Raw genomic sequence first — 20,102 nt, 5'->3', positions numbered from 1 at the left:
TGGAGACACATGCTGGAACTTTTTACTTTGAAATGTTTTGTAGTTTCTGAGTTATTTAACTTAAAAAAAAAGAAACCCGGAAACCATGCTAGCTTATAAACAGGAAGTAAACCGGAATTCGTCAGTGAAAAAAGGTAGTCGACAAACATTTTTCGTCATAGTTTTAGTCGGACGAAATCAACACTGCCAACCCACACACAGAACCAAAACCCCAACACCACAAAGCATACAACACATCTCAATCAATTTTTAATAATTATTAACAAGTATTTGGATTTATACTCTCTTTTAAAACATTTTGCTCATCATTTCAGCTTTTTTTGTTACTTTATGTATGTATTTGTACATATTCATGGCTGGCGTGCAATGATAGACATGACAGTAGAAAATAAACTCTCACCTAGAAAGAGGAGGAAAGTCTGGTCTTCGACATCACAGGGACACAAAAACTGATGATACTCTCTGACAAAGATTGTGTCATTTTCAACTAAAATCTCTGCGTGTTTTCAACACAAGGTCTCAAGAATTACTGGGAGGGTTCATGAAAGAAGGGCTTAAGAGATCACATGATTTCAATTCATTCATAAATATGAATTACTGGCTCAGTTTTACTGTTTCCATTTTGGGGCGTTTTCAGTGCCATTGCCTAGTTTGCCCCTTTGGTACATTATCAACGTGATTCATAATCATAATCGTACCATATATCGATTTGTGGCCCAAAAATGTTTGTTTTCAGTCTTACTGATGTTCCAAGAAAGTTAAAAAGGTGTCACAAAAAGACAATCAGGGAATCATCGGTTTCTTTATGAACAAAATTCAACAACATCCCCCTTTTTAAAACACGACGCTGACAAGAACAGCGTGTCTCTTTAAACATTGTCCATGGAACATGTAAACAGGTGTGGAATAGCAATAGGGCATTAAATATGCAATGCTCAATGAATCGGCATAATTATGAACGTCACTGTCCGTCTTCTGAACCTACGCTTCAGAACCGGGCGATGGTTACGATATTCCTACACAGCGATCACCGCCAAGGTACACGCATTAACCATTTCTTATTCATAGTTTAAAGGAGAATTCCGGAGTAGCTGTTTTCTTAGAGTAATCTGATGATAGTATATCCATTAACCAATGTGTGAAAAATAAAAAAGTCCTTCTCTAGCATGCTGTAGCTCTGAGCAGGGAGGAGGGGTCTATCGGCCGCTCGCCATAGACGGAAGCCAATTTGGGACAATAACTGTGGACGTATTTCCGGTTATGACGCATGTAAACAAAACAAAAAAAGAATCATCAAGCGATAAAAATAAGCGATTTAGACTAGAGATAGACCCGCCGTGCACGTTTTTTTTTGTGTGCCTGTACCACTGGTTAATGGATACAATAACAACAGAATTTGGTTAAAAAAAAAAACGGCTACTCCTAAATTCTCCTTTAAGTGTCGCAGATTGTGTCATGACAGAACTTATTTACCATTGTGTCTCATGATTAATCATAAATAACCCTCCGTAATGTATTTAACCCATTCAGGACGGGAACCCCTTTTGGTGTTTTAAGGATTATGTTATACTTTAGCTATTGAAAAAATAGCAGATTTACAAGCTCGTAGCGCGGCACTAGCTTGTAGATCTGTATTCTTTGAAAAATCGTGAAAATGAGGCGCAGATCTTTGAATGTACTGTATATTCTTTCAGAGCGAATGTTTTTTTACTCAAATCTTTGCTTCTGGGGGTCCCTGGAACAACATTGATTCAGATGGGGGTAGGTGGCCAATTACATATAATTCTGGGGGTCCTTGACATGAAATTGTTTCGACTGACATGGAAACATAGGTCGTGATTTAGAAGACATTTTGTAGAATCGGCCTCAGGTCTAAATGGGTTTATAACAAGCCGTGATGTTCAGTTTCAACATTAAGTGCACCTCTGTCACGTGAGTCAAGTGCTGTTTGGTCCCGTGGTGGAAAGTAACTAAGTACATTTACTTAAGTACTGTACTTAAGTACAATTTTGAGGGAGGCTACTTCAAGTAGTATTTCAAAATGTCAGTACTTTTACTTCTACTCCACTACAGAGGTAAATATTGTGCCATTACTCCACTACAATTAAGTTAGTTACTTTTTAATTATTATTACAAAACCGGATTTTCTTTTTTACTCCTGACTACTTTTACTTTTGGCACTTTAAGTATATTTTGATACTTTTACTTTTTTAATTTGGGACTTTTATTTCTATATTGCAGTATTGGTACTTTTACTTGAGTAAAACATGCAAGTACTTTTTCCACCCCTGTTGTTTGGTCAAGAAACACGCATGACGCCTATCACATTGAAAATGATTCATCCTTGTTGAGCCTGTGTACGACACACGTGCGCAGTAAATAATTCTCAAACATCTGCCTAATGTTTTCTTTGTTTTTTTCATACAAAGCGAGCGAAACATGCCGACACGCAGTCTGTATACAGTCCCAGCCAGGCTTTGATTGGGCCGATGTCACTGATGAACCCCTCCTTGCCTCCCCTCCTTACAGGTCTCTCTCCTTAACGGACCACTTCACCACTTTTCAACCTATCTTCATATAATTGGTCCTCACTAATGTTCATGATAAAAATAAAAAAAACTTTGTGTCTGTGTCTCATAGGAGTGCTGTGGGCAGTTCAGAAACCTGTCCACCAGTGACATCAACGTTAGGCAGATTTTTGTAGATTTTGTTTTAAAAACATTTAGATTTGTATTATCGTGAGAACGATGGCTTATCACAGTGCAACTTTTCAGGAATAGAAAGCCTGCAGTTTCTATTAGCTTGGATTCCCCATCGATGATGTCACTGGTGGATGGGTTTCTGAACTGGACACAGCCCTCCTATGAGACACAGACAGAGTAGAAAAAAATTGTAGCATTTTATCACGAACATTAGTGAGGACCAATAATTATATGAAGATAGGTTGAAAAGTGGTGAAGTGGTCCTTTAACGGTGTGGGTGTGTCATTTGAAGAGGAGGGTTTCAGTTCTTTGGTCTGGCGGTTCTGCCTTCTCTGTGTGCCGTTTGGAGACCGCCTCGCCCCTCTCCACCTCCTCCTCTTCCTCCCGTGTGCTTTCTCCGACGTCTGCTGTGCTGGCTGGGGTTGTGCTTGGGGTCTTCTCTTGAGACACGTGGTGGTGGTGGTGGGTCACATGGGATTTGTCTACGACGGCGTGAGACAGGGTCGTGGCTGTGCTTGGTGGCGCCGGAGGAGACTTCTCTTGTTGGGGTGACTGGGCTTTTTCGGAGCCCGGTGCTGCCGCTGCTGCTGCTGCTGCCGCTGCTGCTGCTGCCGCTGCTGCTGCTGCCGCTGCTGCTGCTGCTGCTGCTGCTGGCCTAAGAAGTGACAGGGCGGGAGGGGGGATGGCAGAGGCGGAGGGCTCAGGTTCCGCTGCCTCTACGCTGGGCGTCTCCACAGCTGCTGCTTGAGCTGCTTCATTGACCGTTGTTGTTACTCCATGACCTGTCCTCTTTTTCTCCATCTTATTCTCTTCCCTGTTCTCCCTCTCTTCCTCGTCCTCTTTCTTGGAGCTCCTGCTCTGCTGTGCTTCGTCTGCTGGGTGTTTGAGGGAGACAACAAGAAAGGAGCATAAATGGTAAATGGTGCATTTATATAGCACACACACCGATGGCGGAGGAAACCATGCAAGGCACCAACCTGCTCATCGTGAGCAATTATGCATTCAGTGTCAGTCTTGCTCAAGGACACTTCGACACTAACTCTGGGGGAGCCCGGGTTCGAACTGGGAACCAAGCGACCAGTCTACCTCCTGAGCCACTGCAGTCCCTATAGGAACCTTTATTTAGAGCAGGGGCATTTTTATTGCATGCATTTTATTTTAATGAATCATCAATCGATCGACTGTGTGCCGGCTTAGTCAAGTAATACTCTTTTAAGTTCCCATTTATCTGAAATGAAAAAATGCAATGAATTCAACTTTTTAAAGAAAGAATAAACATACTATTTTATTTTATAGTCATTCTTTTATATTATATTCTCATTACAATCTTTGCGCTTTGCCAATTATCAGGTGTCAATTATTAGGTGTCACATGGACGGAACACATCAGAAATGTGGACCTCTATGGGGACCTACCACGGGTCACAGACAAAGTCAGAGAGAGATGGATGAAGCTGGCAGGGCACTGCGTCAGGCACCCAGAACTTGAGGCAAGTAAATTGACTATGGGAGCCAACCCAGGGAAAAGCCAGGAGGGGAAAGAAGCGTAACACCTATGTAGACATGCTGTGGCGCGACACTTGGCTGACAACACTGCAGAGCTCAAGAACCTGATGTTAGATAAGAAATTGTGGCAGTGATCCAGGAATCCCGAGTTGGTGTTGGCTAGACCTCACTCTCGCAGTAACTAACTAACTTGCCAATTATTTGGGGCACACAGGTTGGGGATCGCTGAATTGAACAGACAGACAGACAGACAGACAGACAGACAGACAGACCTCTGTCTACCATCTCCACTGTGTCCTCTCCTGTGGGCGTGTCCTCTCCTGTGGGCGTGTCTTCAGTGCAGGTGGACAGATCACCTCTGTTGCCGCGGTGACGGAGTGGCGACCTCTCTAGCACTGCCTTCAGCTCTGAGTGAGAGAGAGAGAATAAAGGAGAGAGAGACATATAAGCCGTATCTATACAGACATGATGTATCATCTTAAACATCTCAAACTCGTTCACTCACTTATATATACGCACGCACGCACGCACGCACGCACGCACGCACGCACGCACGCACGCACGCACGCACGCACGCACGCACGCACGCACGCACGCACGCACGCACGCACACGCACGCACACACATTGTCCTCACCTTGTGTCATCGTGAGAGCGTCTTCGTGGACTGACACTGCTCGCCGTTGTGGGAGGGGTTTCATGCGTGGGCGGGGTTTAGGAAGACTCTCTGGGGCAGCACACACACACACACACACACACACACACACACACACACACACACACACACACACACACACACACACACACAGTGTAACGCTCTTAAGAGTTAAATTGTTAAACATCTGCATTACTTAATTTACAAGTAGTAGAGAAGTATTACAGAATGCAGAAGAATTGTTATTTTGATAAACATTTGCCTGTTATCTCTCCTCAGGCCCGGATTAACAATGGAACCCGCAGTTTGCAGGGCCCAGTGCAAGACAATTTCAAATAGGTAGGCCTACAGCTGTTGCTTTCCCAGCTTGGTCGTACAACAGTTTCTTAACCACTCGGTGGGAGGAGACCCAAATTCCGTATAGCAGATCCAGCATCAGATTGTGCACTGTGACCTACCATCAGTGACTGAGTGTGCACTGTGACCTACCATCAGTGACTGAGTGTGCACTGTGACCTACCATCAGTGACTGAGTGTGCTGTGTGACCTACCATCAGTGACTGAGTGTGCTGTGTGACCTACCATCAGTGACTGAGTGTGCACTGGGACCTACCATCAGTGACTGAGTGTGCACTGGGACCTACCATCAGTGACTGAGTGTGCACTGTGACCTACCATCAGTGACTGAGTGTGCACTGGGACCTACCATCAGTGACTGAGTGTGCACTGTGACCTACCATCAGTGACTGAGTGTGCACTGGGACCTACCATCAGTGACTGAGTGTGCACTGGGACCTACCATCAGTGACTGAGTGTGCACTGTGACCTACCATCAGTGACTGAGTGTGCACTGGGACCTACCATCAGTGACTGAGTGTGCTGTGTGACCTACCATCAGTGACTGAGTGTGCACTGTGACCTACCATCAGTGACTGAGTGTGCTGTGTGACCTACCATCAGTGACTGAGTGTGCACTGTGACCTACCATCAGTGACTGAGTGTGCTGTGTGACCTACCATCAGTGACTGAGTGTGCACTGGGACCTACCATCAGTGACTGAGTGTGCTGTGTGACCTACTGTACCATCAGTGACTGAGTGCGCTGTGTGACCTACCATCAGTGACTGAGTGTGCACTGTGACCTACCATCAATGACTGATTGTGCACTGTGACCTACCATCAGTGACTGAGTGTGCACTGGGACCTACCATCAGTGACTGACTGTGCTCTCTCAGAGCACTGTGACCTACCATCAGTGACTGAGTGTGCTGTGTGACCTACCATCAGTGACTGACTGTGCTCTCTCAGAGCACTGTGACCTACCATCAGTGACTGAGTGTGCTGTGTGACCTACCATCAGTGACTGACTGTGCTCTCTCAGAGCACTGTGACCTACCATCAGTGACTGAGTGTGCTCTCTCAGAGCGGCCCTGTGCGCTGGGACCTCTCCGTGGCGAGGGGGCCGGTGGGGGGTCTCTGCGCGCCGGGGATGGAGCTGAGGTCGGACCACCAGGGCTGTCCTTCTGCACCGCTACCTGCCGGGCCACATGCTCATCGTGGCTTCCATTCTACGGGTTGGATGAGAAAATATATATTTTTAAACAAAACGTTTGATAACTGGTCGATAAATGTACGATAGCCAACGAAAGGCTGAAAGGTCTGAAAGGTCTTTATAGCATATAACAAAGAATAACACATGACAAACATCAGAGACCCTGACAAACATCAGAGACATCAGAGACCCTCATTCTGGAAAGGGAGAACTCCAAAGGAAAGACGCAAAGATAGAAACCTCGGTAGGCCGAGTGGGCATTATCCAAATGCATAACAAACAAACAAACAAAACTTTTAAAGGACCACTTCACCACTTTTCAACCTATCTTCATATAATAGGTCCTCTCTAATAATCATGATAAAATGGCACAATTTTTTTCTGCCATTTTATTATGATTATTAGTGAGGACCTATTATATGACGATTGGTTGAAAAGTGGTGAAGTGGTCCTTTAATTGTCTATACGAGACTTTCTCAACTTTGTCCAAAAGATAGTTAGGTAAAGTTAGCTTTAAGTTGTGGCAAATCTGCAAAAAAAATGCTTACCACTAGCTGTCTTCACAGATGTGTTTTTGTGCAAAACTAATGCTTGCCTTATATTGGTTGATAATGGTACCCCAACTTTCAGCAGCTGTCACAAAGTTTCCCAAGGGAGTTGTGATAGTAGACACCTTTATGAACACATCTGTGAAGAAAGCTAATGGTAAGCTTTTTTTTCTCCCAGATTTCCCATAACATAGCTAATTTTCCCTTATTAAGAAGACATTTATGTGAAGAAACCTCCCCAAACAAAGATATATTTTAAAAGACTCACCAGCGTCTGTGTTTTGGAGTCCTCCATCTCCCCCGGCCTTCTATCCAGGACGGGGAGCCCTGCAGGGGAGGTGGTACCAAGGTTATTATAGTTAACACAAATTAACTAAATACCTAATCAAAAAAGAAAAGAATGGATGGTTGGTCATCTATAATCGAACTAAAACTAAAAGAAAAACAAGATAAAAAAAAAACCCTAATTATTCTAACCTTGGGTGGTACGAGGAGCGGAGCTGCCGGAGAGGTGCTGAAAGGCATGCTGGGAGGGAGGTGCGGTGGTCTGGCCTCCTCCTCCCCCGGGGGGTGCAGCCGGGGTGGGGAGGCAGGGCTTGGCAGCGATGACGGGTTTAGGGGGCAGGGGCCCCACGGGCCGCTCGGGAACCACCGGTTTGGGGTGGAGGAGGGCAGGATCCGAGCGGAGCGGCTCCACAGCTCGCATGGGACGCCTGGTGTCTGAGGTGAGAAAGGAACCAGGGAGAGAAGTAGGAGTACGACAAAGAAAGTAGGGAGAGAGGGACAAAGAAAGAAAAGAGAGTGGAGGAAGGGTAAGAGACGAGGATTGCGGTGGGGGGTGCATGCAAGAAAGAGAGAGGGTGGATGGTTATTAAGCTGCAAATTGCTACATTTACAATCCTACTTGTATCTTTTGGAGATTAAGTGATCGGGGTAAGTAAGTAAATACACTGTACCTGATGAGCTGGACATGGTTCTGGGCTTCAGAAATGTGGGAGGTGGTTGAGGTTTGTCCAGGATAGCACCTAGAAAGAGAGAGAGAGAGAGAGAGAGAGAGAGAGAGAGAAACAAATATGAAAAACAATGTAAAAAAAAAAGATGAGTCCAATGAGTCGGTCGGTGTGAGCTTGCCTGCCACCATTGGTGTGTGAATGTGGGAAGTGAGGACGCTGGCGTCGACTGTTCGCCGCTTCATCTCCCAATGTATGAATGAATGAACCATTGTTAAGCACTTTGAGCAATTGGAAAAAGCGCTATAAAAATGCAATTGTGGATCGTGTGTGTCGAATGTAAAGTCGGTGGGGCAAACGGTTGTCGAGTTACGTGCTTTACAACCGTACACACACACACGCACGCACGCACGCAGACACACAGAGAAGTGGCGCATTTATTGTAGGATTATTATCATTATCATTATCATTATCACTATTATTATTATTATTATTATTATTATTATTATTATTATTATTATTATTATTATTATTATTATTATTGTTATTATTATTTTGAGAACACTAAGATCTGAGATGTGTCCGGATCAGACACGGTTCCTGACGGCAGGCAGTGGCGCGCACAGATAGACCTTGTGGCAATGTGCCCTTAAAAAAAACATTTGTATTTATTATTTTGTACAGTGTCCACTGTACAGTATGTGAACCATGGTGACATTGATCAATTCTTGATAAAAAGCTTATATATTATTTAGGGCCCCAAATCTATAAATCTCACACTATTAAGGCAACCGGCCGGTTCCACACGCTGCACAAGATGCCCTTTTTTTTCACTTGAGCACCTGCCCCTCTAAATGTCTGAGCCATTGACGGCAGCATTAAACGCTGACTCCTCCTGAGCTCGCTGGGTCATTCTTAGAGAGGGAGACACTCAGGGGACTTGTCGTAGAGACATGGACGAGAGGCTATACTTTACACACTTTTCCCCCTGTGGATTGCAGCAGTGACCTCCTCTGATAACAGCAGGGAGAGACAGAGGAGCACAGGACACACACACACACACACACACACACACACACACACACACACACACACACACACACACACACACACACACACACACACACACACACACACACACACACACACACACACACACACACACACACACACACACACACACTCAGTTATCTTACCCTCAGAGTTGGCCTTTCTCAGCTCTTCCTCTTTATTCTACAGATAGAGGAAAAAGTTATTATACCAACAAGATTATGAGAGAATATTGTGCTCTTCTAGGCTAGGGAATCACAAGCCAACATGCTGCATGTTCTCCAACAATGTAAAAAAAAAAAAGGTTCATAGCCCAGTGCAGACATAGTTTCCTATCATAGATTGAAACAGTTACTAAAATGTACAGCCTTATCATCACAGCTCGGCAAAGAATCCACACTCTTAAAGTCTTGTAAACCACCATAAATACCTGGAATACACTAATAATAATACTTAATAGTTTAATATAAACCGTGCTGAACAAATTGTTTTCCTGGAGGGCCTATGAAGTTATGTACTCATTGATGGGGGAATAATCTCTCCTTTTCAGTGCGAGTCTGACGACAGATGTAGAATACCTTTGTATTGAAACACGGGTAAAGCCTGCGTTAACTTAGCACTGCTGAAGACAGAATTTATTGACATTACACCCAGACAGATAAGACAGAGAATGAAAGCTCGAAGGTATAATCCACTAAAAATCCACTTCGTCTGAGGTGTGAATATCTGCACAGCTGTTATGTCTGTATAATCATATTAACAGCAAATGTTCCTCTTATAGCTACCGTAGCTGTTTACGGTTTGAACATTACAGCCATGGCTTACTAATATATAGCCTTTAGATTTTGATTAATCTTAATAATTCAACATAAGAAAATGTGTTAGGATTATTTAATTGTGGAACCACCTACATTAATTTAAAAAAATGGTCTGTACAGGGGGGAATTAAAAAATAATAATAGACTAAAATAAGTATCTTTATTCAAATGTAAAAGTCTATGTTTCGGTAGTGACAAATTTTGGGAGAGGAAAGATATTCCAATGAATCATTAAAATACAATCTTATAATTGACTGTGCTTTTACTAAATATGTGTCCCTTAGATCTGGTGCAACATGAATATGGTCAAAGTTTTTCCAAAATAGCATACAAATTTCACACAATTTCCAACTCTGAATTTGAACCAATTCGGTAGAATTTTTTGAGGGGCTCACCCCTCAAAAATGTATACCTGATTTGTGTATCAGTTGTGTATCAGTTGTGTATCCCCCCCCCTAATGAGATACACAACTGATATCAGTTGTGTATCCCCCCCCTAATGAGATACACAACTGATCAGTTGTGTATCCCCCCCTAATGAGATACACAACTGATATCAGTTGTGTATCTCATTAGGCATCCACAAAAAATCTAAGTAAAAACATCACACACGTGTGAAGTCAGGGGTACTCTTATCATCATACATCACATTCCGTGCTCAGCCAAACAAATCATCCTATTCTGTGCTATTATGCTATACAAACACATTCTGTGCTCATACGGACATACACACAAAGCTGTGCATAGGAGGGGCTAGCGGTGCTCAAACATGAATTATTAGCAAACAGTTCAAAATACCTGTACATCTTTGCTGTTTTAGACCATTTCTCAAGACTAGGTGTGGCAGACCAAGTTTTAATTGACATCTCAACAGTCACACAGCTGAAGAAGATCTGTTTGATTCAATGTCGTGGATATTTGTTTTATAGAAGAATTCTTCTGATTGATTGTATGACCGAACACTGCACTGAGGCCACTTTTACACCGGTCGGTTCCCAATGGGAACCGGTTCAGTTCTTTTTGGTTCTTAGTCCATGAGCCAGAGCTCCAAAATTGGAACGTTAATTATGAATTGAGTGTGCAAAACTATACCTATATTAGATTGTTATCACCATGACACTTACCCAATTGATTACTTACACAAAGACAATGATTTATTGTATTACAAATTTTACATTTTAAAATATGCAAATGAGGCATTATGTAGGAAAATATGCAAAATAATAGATGAAAAAGCTACTACTGTGGAAGGCTTATCATGTATTAATTTACTTGTATTGATCCTATAAACAATTTAATATAGGTCTAGTTTTTCCCACCAATTTTGGACTAATGGACTAAGAACCAAAAAGAACTGAACCTGTTCCCATTGGGAACCAAACGGTGGAAAGGGGGTCTCAGAGAGAAAGAGAGATGTTCTGGCAAAAAAAAGAATGCTCACTAGATGTCACTGTTCTCCCAGTAGCATGCCTTTTCAGGTAGCTGTACTCTTACAGTTTAAAAACAAGCCCAAAAAACCGCAAGCCGCAACCACCAATATTTACAAGCAACTTTACAGAATAACAAAGTCGCTTATAAAAAACAGACATGGACCCCTGAGAAGGGCAGTGGGAAGGGGAACCTAAATAGTAAAGTATTTATGAACACAATAAAACGTGCATAAATAAAATGCAGAGACATGCTATGTGATGACATTACATCTGTGGAAACAACACATACACACACATACCTGTCCTATTTGGCTGGTCTTTGTGTCAGCAGGTGGGGTTTTGGCCACGCCCATTCTGTGCAGCATCACCTGAAGTCTCTGCTCAAAACTAGACGTGCTCTCGGATGCATACTTCTGGAAATGCACAGACATAAAGTCAGAGCACATGCATGAGGCACACATGCAGTAGCATCACATCCATTCAGTCACTCCCAGTTAGCCTTATCTGCATTCTGCATTAGCCTGGCGGGATCAATACCATTTTCGAGTTTATTTTCTTTTTAAGATCATCATCATCATCATCATCATCATCATCATCATCATCATCATCATCATCATCATCATCATCATCATCATGCGAGAGTGAGGTCTAGTCAACACCAACTCGGGATTCCTGCACTCCACAATTTCCTATCTAACATCAGGTTCTTGAGCTCTGCAGTGTTGTCAGCCAAGATGTCGCGCCGCAGCACGTCTACATATAGGTAGTATGCTTCTTTCCCCTCCTGGCTTTGCCCTGGGTTGGCTCCCATAGAGTCAATTTACTTGCCTCAAGTTCTGGGTGCCTGACCCGACACTTTGCGCTGTCAGGCTGCATTACGAGCCTAGGTGCCCGGACTGCTAGGCCGGCCCGGGCCCATTTTCGAGTTTCTGATCCGGTCATAGCAGAAATAACTTTGCAACATTCCAACGACCGGAACCTCCGGCGCAGCTAGTGCACCTCCAAAATGATTCCCCTTTAAAAGGTGTTTAGTTTGGTATAATCATGTAGTTTCTCTTGGTATAAAAATCATTTGGTATGTTCATCTTTTATTCTAACTCGTATCATGTCTAGCGAGAATACCAGACTTTCCTCCGCGGTGGAAAAAGCTGGTGACGCAAGGTTATATCTGCATATAGGCATACATATCATCATGTAGTCAGTCAGTCAGTCAGTCAGTCAGTCAGTCAGTCGCACGCACGCACGCACGCACGCACGCACGCACGCACACACACACACACACACACACACACACAGTAAATTATATACACATACAGTGTACTATAAAGCTGACGGTTGGCCCAGTTTCACAGTACCATACTGTACACAGTAAACACAATTCACAGTCACATATAGTCACATTCAGCTGTACTTCAACTGGGTGATGATGAATGCTCCAAGTAAAGCCCTTCTTGAATAATGAATGCAGCGCGCGGCTCATTTTTATCGGAGAGCATTTAGAGTCAATCTGCTTCCGTCTCTCTGCAGCACACCGCCATATCCGCTCCTTCAGCTCTCCACCGACCGCGTCCTCAAGACAATGATTGATTTTAACCGTGGAGAGACCTCCTGCTTCAAAAGAATCGAGAGGAATTAACCAGATCCAACATTGAGGAACCGGACTCGGTTCCATCACATTTGGAACCGTTTCAGGAACCGGTTTTCTCACACTGGTCAGAGCTGGTGGACCTCACGTCTGCTATGCAATTACAATACCAGTGGTCACACTTTTACATGTCATGGACCACTATAACTCTGAGAGTGTACAAAATCCCTTACGGGTCCATTTAGTTCCATTTGTACGTTCCAGACCTTAGGGTTCATTTGGGAGCCCCTATAGGAACCGTTAAGGAATCGGACCATTAAGAGGAAATTGTTAAGGAACCACAAACGTTAAAATTCTAAAGGATCCCTGTGGCAGCCGGGCATAGACTACAAGGCCCAGGATGCATTGCCTGTATATGTACTTCCCGTAGGTTCAGTAAAGAGTTGTTAACGTTACCCCACTGTGTTCCGCCTCCGTCTTTATACAATCCTGCAGATGCGGCTGCATGGACCAATTATGGCAGCCGCATCTGATGCACCGCTCCAATGAACAGCAGCAGCCCAATGTACGTCTCTACGCGTGAACAATAACCCAGACTGGACTGCCGATTAGGGCCTCTACGGGAATGGACAGAGCAAGCTGTTCTTCCTGCTGAGGTTCCGGTCCAGTGTCCAGCTGCAGATGTTCCACGGTGTGTGGTAGCCGGTATTAAATCATTCAACTGTACAAGATGCGCCTCCGTCTGGGGCTTTCCCCTGTGTTCCTGACTTCTAGCCTTGCACCATTTGTGACACATTTGTGTGTGGCGATAGAAATGTACACTATATACAAACGGCTTTGTCGGGCGTCTACACAAACACAATTGGCCCGTGTTCGGGGGAGTTAAGCCGACGCCCGGAGGGTGATGATTGTCACTGCATGTATTCCTATGGGCTGGGGTGGCAGCTGTCAGCAGGGAGTGTAGGGTGGGAGTAGTATAGGACGAAGGGTCTACATCCTCCCGGTGGGGGCTCCTCACTGGCAGGGGAGTCAGTAGGATACAAAAATGTGTGTGGGGAGGTATCAATTGGCATAACAACTATATTTGGGAGAAAAAGGGGGTACAAAATAATTGGCTACTCTAAATTTAAACAAAATAATAACAAAGGCCCGGTTTCCCAAAGGACACATGGTGTAAGAGCTAAGATAGCATGTTGTTGCACATGCTCAGATGCCCTCAAGGCTTCACAGAAGCCTGTGAACATAGACATTTCATGCATAGATGTGCCATGCAATGGTAGGCCTCTTTTAAATAGTAAAGAGAGCCTACTGTCAGCTGTCCAGCAGTCCAAATATTATTACATTAAATTTCAGAATGGTAGACCTGAGGCCTACTCTATGGCTCTGCCTCTAGCCAAAAACGAAACCTAAGCTTTTTTGACCACAGGGGTGAACTGGGGACAGGGAGGAACCTCCATATGGTCAGTAGGGAGGATTATCACAAAACAAGAAAAAGAAAAGTGATATTTGAATGAAGTGAAATCACTGGATATATAGACAATAAATACCAACAACACTAAAAGCAATAATAGAGATATATACAGACGGGAGGGGGGGTATTGAGGATGCTAAGTAACTCAATCCTAGGCAGCGGCAAACAGAAAGGTTTTTAGTTGTGTTTTAAAATAAACTAGAGCGGTGCCCATTGGGCACTGGCCTACTTGGAACGATGCAAGTTGGAAATGAATGCCCCACCCAGATATTATGTCTGTGTCCCTTTTATTCCCATATATGGAGTTCTTTGTCAGGCATGCCCAAATATGGAGTCTATGCACCCCCTGTGGTGACGTGGAACGCATGTGCCGAATTTGAAGTCGGTGGGGCGAACGGTTCTCGAGTTGCGTGGATTACACACAGACAGACGTACAGAGACTTGGTGCGTTTATACTGTAGATAGATATGTGTGGCATAAAAACGAAATGCTGCTTCCTCACATTAATTTTTGCTTTTAGGGACAGAAAAGCAGACCTTTAATTCCCAGACGACCTGAGAGATCTGGATCGTTGATCATGATATTGAACAAAACTTAAATGAATTTTGGCCCTAAACCATTCAAAGCTTTATAGACCCAACCGTCGTATTTGGAGATCAATTCTCTGGCACACAGGGAGCCAGTGAGGATTTAAGAACTGAGTGATATGCTCCACTTCCTTGGTAGTACAGCAGTAATGACGAGCAGCAGCGTTTTCGAGTCAGACAAGGTCAGAGCAGCTCCCTCTGGTGCATCTCTCACTCTGAGGGACGTGCAGAGAGTGTTTACAGAGGCACGGGCTGAAATTCTGTAAGAGGCCACTTTTGGAAGAAAATAGCCGATGTACAAGCTCTCGACGCATTGCAGCGCGACACGTTGAGAGCTTGTAGATCTGCTATTTTCCTGGGCACGACCCGAGAGAGAGTTTCGAAAAAAGCAATTCTCGGGTATGGCATGGAAAGGAGAGGAGGACCATTTGCATTTCTTTCACCATAGTAAATGCGGCATTCATGGTCTGGAGAGGGCAGTTGTTACAGACCGGTAAAAGGGCAGGGGCTGAATTAAGCCCCCTTTGATGTCTATGTGTCCATGTGCCTGCTCACTCTGGAGTAAGTAGTTTGACAGCCAGCCAGGTACAAGGGCATGGCATTCAGTGTGAGTATAACATCGCTCTAACTTTTCTTACCCACTGGTGGCTGCTTAGAATTGCTCTCTTTCACTGTGATGTGATAAGATAAGATAAAACTTCTTTGATCCCTTGACGGGAAATTCAAGTGTCATAGCAGCAATAAAAGTCAAAGTCAAACAAACCAAGGTGAATAAAAAGTTAAGTTTAGATTCTGGCACTGTATATCTGCACTGGGTGTATGAATGAATGAATGAATGAATGAATGAATGAATATATTGTACAGTCTAACAGCGAATGATTTAAATACATCTATCGCATCTAAGGAATATACTGTATGTACAATCTATCAACAATGAATGTATTGCTGCTATCAACAGTCTACGATGAATACATGATTGAATTATGTTTAACAACAATGAATATAAAATGGTAAACGATGCATTTATATAGCGCTTTTATCCAAAGCGCTTTACATAGATTGTGCATTACATTCAGCCGTTCACACACACACACACCCACACACACATTCATACACCGATGGCGGAGGAAACCATGCAAGGCACCAACCTGCACATCGGCAGCAATTTTAGGGGTTCAGTGTCTTGCTCAAGGACACTTCGACACTAACTCTGAGGGAGCCCGGGATCGAACGGCCGCTCTACCGGCCACTCTACCTCTGAGGCACTGCCGCCCCTTTGTGGGGGTACTACTCATATATGAAATAATATCCTGTATCTGTACATCAGCATTGAATGTAAATTAATGTACAGAACGAGGATGTGTGTATTCATTGCGACCGTATAGGTCGCAGTTTACTATGAAAACCTGCATCTCGCATCCGTCAGTCACGCCTCGTGACACGTTCATCAAACCCTGTACACTGTGTCATGGAGAAGACTGGATCGTCACCTAGATCTGCATAATTATGGAGCCGGCCAGCAACTCAACTCTACATCTGACCTCACGGACACCAGATTGATAGTTTAACTCCTGCTTCTTAATGGCCGAGCTGCACCAGGCTTTTCAGCGCGCGTTTATGTCCACACACGTCATCCCCGCATACGCACACTTAAAATAGAACTGGATCTATAAGTCCGTGTGCGCGTGTGTGCGTATCCCGTATACGCGTAAACGCACGCTGAAAAGCCTGGTGTAGCTCGGCCGTAAATGTGCCGTATTAAGAAGCTCTGTTGTTTTCGTATGTACAGAAGGATGATGCGTGCATTCATTTACCTTGCCGTGTGCGATGTCCTTGTCCTCAGGCTCCAGGCCGGTCAGCAGGATGAGACTCTGACTCTTGCCCTCCCTCAGTGACCTCCTGCTGACCTTCAGCCTCCTCTCTCCGTCTGGCGTCCCTCCTCCCTTCTTCCCTCGCTCCTTCTCCTTCTCCTTCTCCAGCGTCCGGCTCTTCTCTTGCTCCTTTGACGGCGCCATCTCCGTGGCCACCGAAACAGGGGTGTGCAGGCCCGGACGCACAGGAAGGGAGGTCACTCCCTTCTCCTCCGGGTTCGAGGTTGCGGCGGTGGCGGTGAGGCCAGGGGTGGTGGTGGGGGAGGGGGGTGTGGCCGCCTCACTGGGAGGCGTCGTCGTGGTTACTGTCGTCACGGCCGCCGGCGCCATCTTGTCCCTCCTGTCGTCGCCCGGGAGACAGCCGTCGGTGGCGACGGTTCCTTCTGTGACGGCGGCATCGTTACAAAGGTTAACATCCTCCACTAACCTTGACCCTCTCTCCTTCTCCCTCTCCCTCTCCCTCTCCTTCTCCCTCTCCCTCTCTTTGGCCTCGCGGAGCGGCCGGATGAGGTCTGCGATGGAGGTCCTTTTGACCTTCACCCCTTCGCCTCCTCCGCCTCCTCCTCCCGCCTCGCCGCCCGCTCCGGCCTTGGCGGCCCGGCCGGCCCGACCGGCCCTCTTGAAGGCGAAGAAGTCGCCAAACTTCTTCTTGATGTTTTTGGAGGAGGGAGGTGCAGTGGTGGTAGTGGTGGGAGGGGGGGAGGAAGGGGTGGGGGGACTCACAGATGGTGACACCACGGTGGGGGGCATATCGGTGGCGGGAGGGGTGGAGGATGTGTTGCTACAGGGTGGGGCAGAGGGAGAGGTGATGATGGAGGAGGTGGTGATGTGGTCGGACGAAGAGGAGGAGACAGGGATCGGGACTGAGGGGTCGGAGGAGGAGGAGCTTGACTCTGGGGGAGTGCCTTGGGCAGGGTTAGGCTCCTCCCACTGTCCTTTTCTGCAGCAAGGAGACAGCGGAAAGAGCAACAGACAAGAAGAGGCAACTCAGTACTACGACTAATACTACAGGACCAACACACACACACACACACACACACACACACACACACACACACACACACACACACACACACACACACACACACACACACACACACACACACACACACACACACACACACACACACACACACACACACACACACACACACACACACACACACATGCTCAGTGGATGTAGGACCAGACAGGGACAAGCATGCAACGAGCACACAGTGCAGGCCATTCATAGACACAGTGGGCCCTATTTTGTGTCTTAAGTTCCAGGTCTTATGACTTAACTTAAGACCTGGAGGCGTGGCCAATGCTGTTTGGCCACTCAAAACAGCCAAATAGCATTGGCCACACCTCCAAGTCTTAAGTTAAGTCATAAGACATGATACATGGACATGGTAAGACTTGTTATACTTTAACTATTGAAAAATAGCAGATCTACAAGCTCATACAAGCTTGTACATCTGCTAGTTTTTTTCTGTGAATCGTTGAATATATTCTTTCAGAACGTTTTTAACTCTAATCTTTGCTTCTGGGGGGTCCCCTGGAACAACATATTTTGAGATTGGGGTACGCGGCAAATTATCTAATTCTGGGGGTCCTTGACATGAAATAGTTTCACTGATACAGAATCTTTTTTTTCTTTATGAAAACTATCATGATTTAGAAATGTGTAGAATCGTCCTCAGGTAAATGGGTTAAAGGAGAATTCCAGGACTAACCATTTTCTTACCTTAATCAAATGTTATTATACAGTATATCCAATAACGAGTGGTACAGGTGAAACATGACATAACTCCGTCCCGAGGGCACCGTGGCCCGGGGTACACGCTGGGTTTGACCATACGCTTATTCTAATAGCTTGATTTCTTTGCAAATTGTTTTGCAGACATAATGTCGCATAACTCTCCACAGTGTCCACCGCACACGCTCAGAGCTGTGGTGCGCTCGGGATGGAGTTATGTCATGTTTCACCTCCACCTCTCGTTCTAGGATATAACATAACAATATCAGATTAAGGTAAGAAAACGGTTAATCCGGAATTCTCCTTCAAGATTGATGGGAGCCATTTTGATAATGTTTTTTGTCAGACTGACAAGAAACATTGTCAAACATTGTCAAAACATTGCCACTCTAAAATCCATCTGCACTCTCTGAGTTACAAATGTAAAATCCATCTGCACTCTCTGAGTTACAAATGTAAAATCCATCTGCACTCTATGAGTTACAAATGTAAAATCCATCTGCACTCTCTGAGTTACAAATGTAAAATCCATCTGCACTCTATGAGTTACAAATGTAAAATCCATCTGCACTCTATGAGTTACAAATTCATGAATGAACACTAAGAGGATTTGACTGTGTGTGACCTCCATCATCTTTATTGGTCCCATTTTCTTCTCTCAGGGGATGACATGATGAAATATAAAGCTTATCGCTCACTCTGCTTATTGCTCACTCCATGAGATAAAAAGGGTCATTCATAATGTGATGTTCCTTGACCACTCTCATTCTCCTTCATGGATCTGATCAGAACTTCAGCTTTTTAAGAACATGTCTGATGAAGGTCCTAGTGACCGGAATATTGTGTCATTCTTGACCACTCACTGACTGCCAATGATGAGCTTTACAATTTACAATTTAGGTATAAATAGACTTCTTTCTTTATGGCTGTGGGTGAAAACAAGCTACATTCAAGTGCCCATGATGAACCATGGAGCAGATTATCGTGACGACACCGTTTCCCCCCCCAACTCTACCGCGTCTTTCAAAGTGATCGTTAAGAATAATATTCTATGATTGCTCAAAGGTTAGTTGAAAACGCCCGGAATGGATGGCAAGGGCAGCTATAGACGATGTTTTAACTCTGGCAATCAATATGAGTTAAATAAAAAAAAATGTAAGTGAAGTGTGCGGGACTCCTATTCAAGTTCATTACTCCCGACGCACATGTCTGTCTCCGTAGGTAGGTGTGCAAAAGGATTTTTGTTGTTGCTCAATAATATTTGTGTAATACAGACTTTTTCTTGCTCAATTGTGGAAAGATTTCATCGCTCCGCAGTAGTGAAGAACCAACCAAATTCACCTGGAACTCGTTCGCTGCTCTGATGGGTTGTAGGCCTAACCAATAGAGTCTGTTTTAAATGTTTATGTAAGTGCCCCATGGAAAGACTCCTAACAAAGGACGAGACCAAATATCCACGCAGTGATATTGTCAGGCTACGCGAGGCTACGTCTGTGCATGGCAATCCATCTTCAGGGCATTTGGAAAGATGGAGTACAAATTACAAAAAAGTACAATCTGTTGTATGACAATGCCCTTCATGCATAGCTCGTCCACATTGAGAGGCTCAACCAATGCTAAAAATATATGGCTTGTCTTT

At 44.7% G+C, this 20,102-nt stretch overlaps 1 protein-coding gene across 1 annotated transcript in view; it reads right to left on the bottom strand.

The window, feature by feature from the left end:
* Nucleotides 1-236: 236 nt before the first annotated feature.
* The window catches only part of carmil2 (capping protein regulator and myosin 1 linker 2), a gene marked incomplete at its 5' end in the record, with an annotated part of 85,396 nt that continues 65,530 nt past the window's right edge, over nucleotides 237-20,102 (bottom strand). The window contains 10 exons of the mRNA XM_079502344.1: nucleotides 237-3,577; nucleotides 4,480-4,614; nucleotides 4,844-4,933; nucleotides 6,215-6,428; nucleotides 7,229-7,287; nucleotides 7,438-7,680; nucleotides 7,917-7,985; nucleotides 9,107-9,143; nucleotides 11,508-11,621; nucleotides 16,666-17,662. Of these exons, the coding sequence (XP_079358470.1) occupies nucleotides 2,985-3,577; nucleotides 4,480-4,614; nucleotides 4,844-4,933; nucleotides 6,215-6,428; nucleotides 7,229-7,287; nucleotides 7,438-7,680; nucleotides 7,917-7,985; nucleotides 9,107-9,143; nucleotides 11,508-11,621; nucleotides 16,666-17,662 (2,551 nt within the window). The 3' untranslated portion in view covers nucleotides 237-2,984. The remainder of the gene's footprint in view (nucleotides 3,578-4,479; nucleotides 4,615-4,843; nucleotides 4,934-6,214; nucleotides 6,429-7,228; nucleotides 7,288-7,437; nucleotides 7,681-7,916; nucleotides 7,986-9,106; nucleotides 9,144-11,507; nucleotides 11,622-16,665; nucleotides 17,663-20,102) is intronic.

This window comes from Electrona antarctica (assembly GCF_951216825.1).
Source record: "Electrona antarctica genome assembly, chromosome: 5".
Lineage (NCBI taxonomy): Eukaryota > Metazoa > Chordata > Actinopteri > Myctophiformes > Myctophidae > Electrona > Electrona antarctica.
This window is presented reverse-complemented; position numbering and strand designations above follow the sequence as displayed.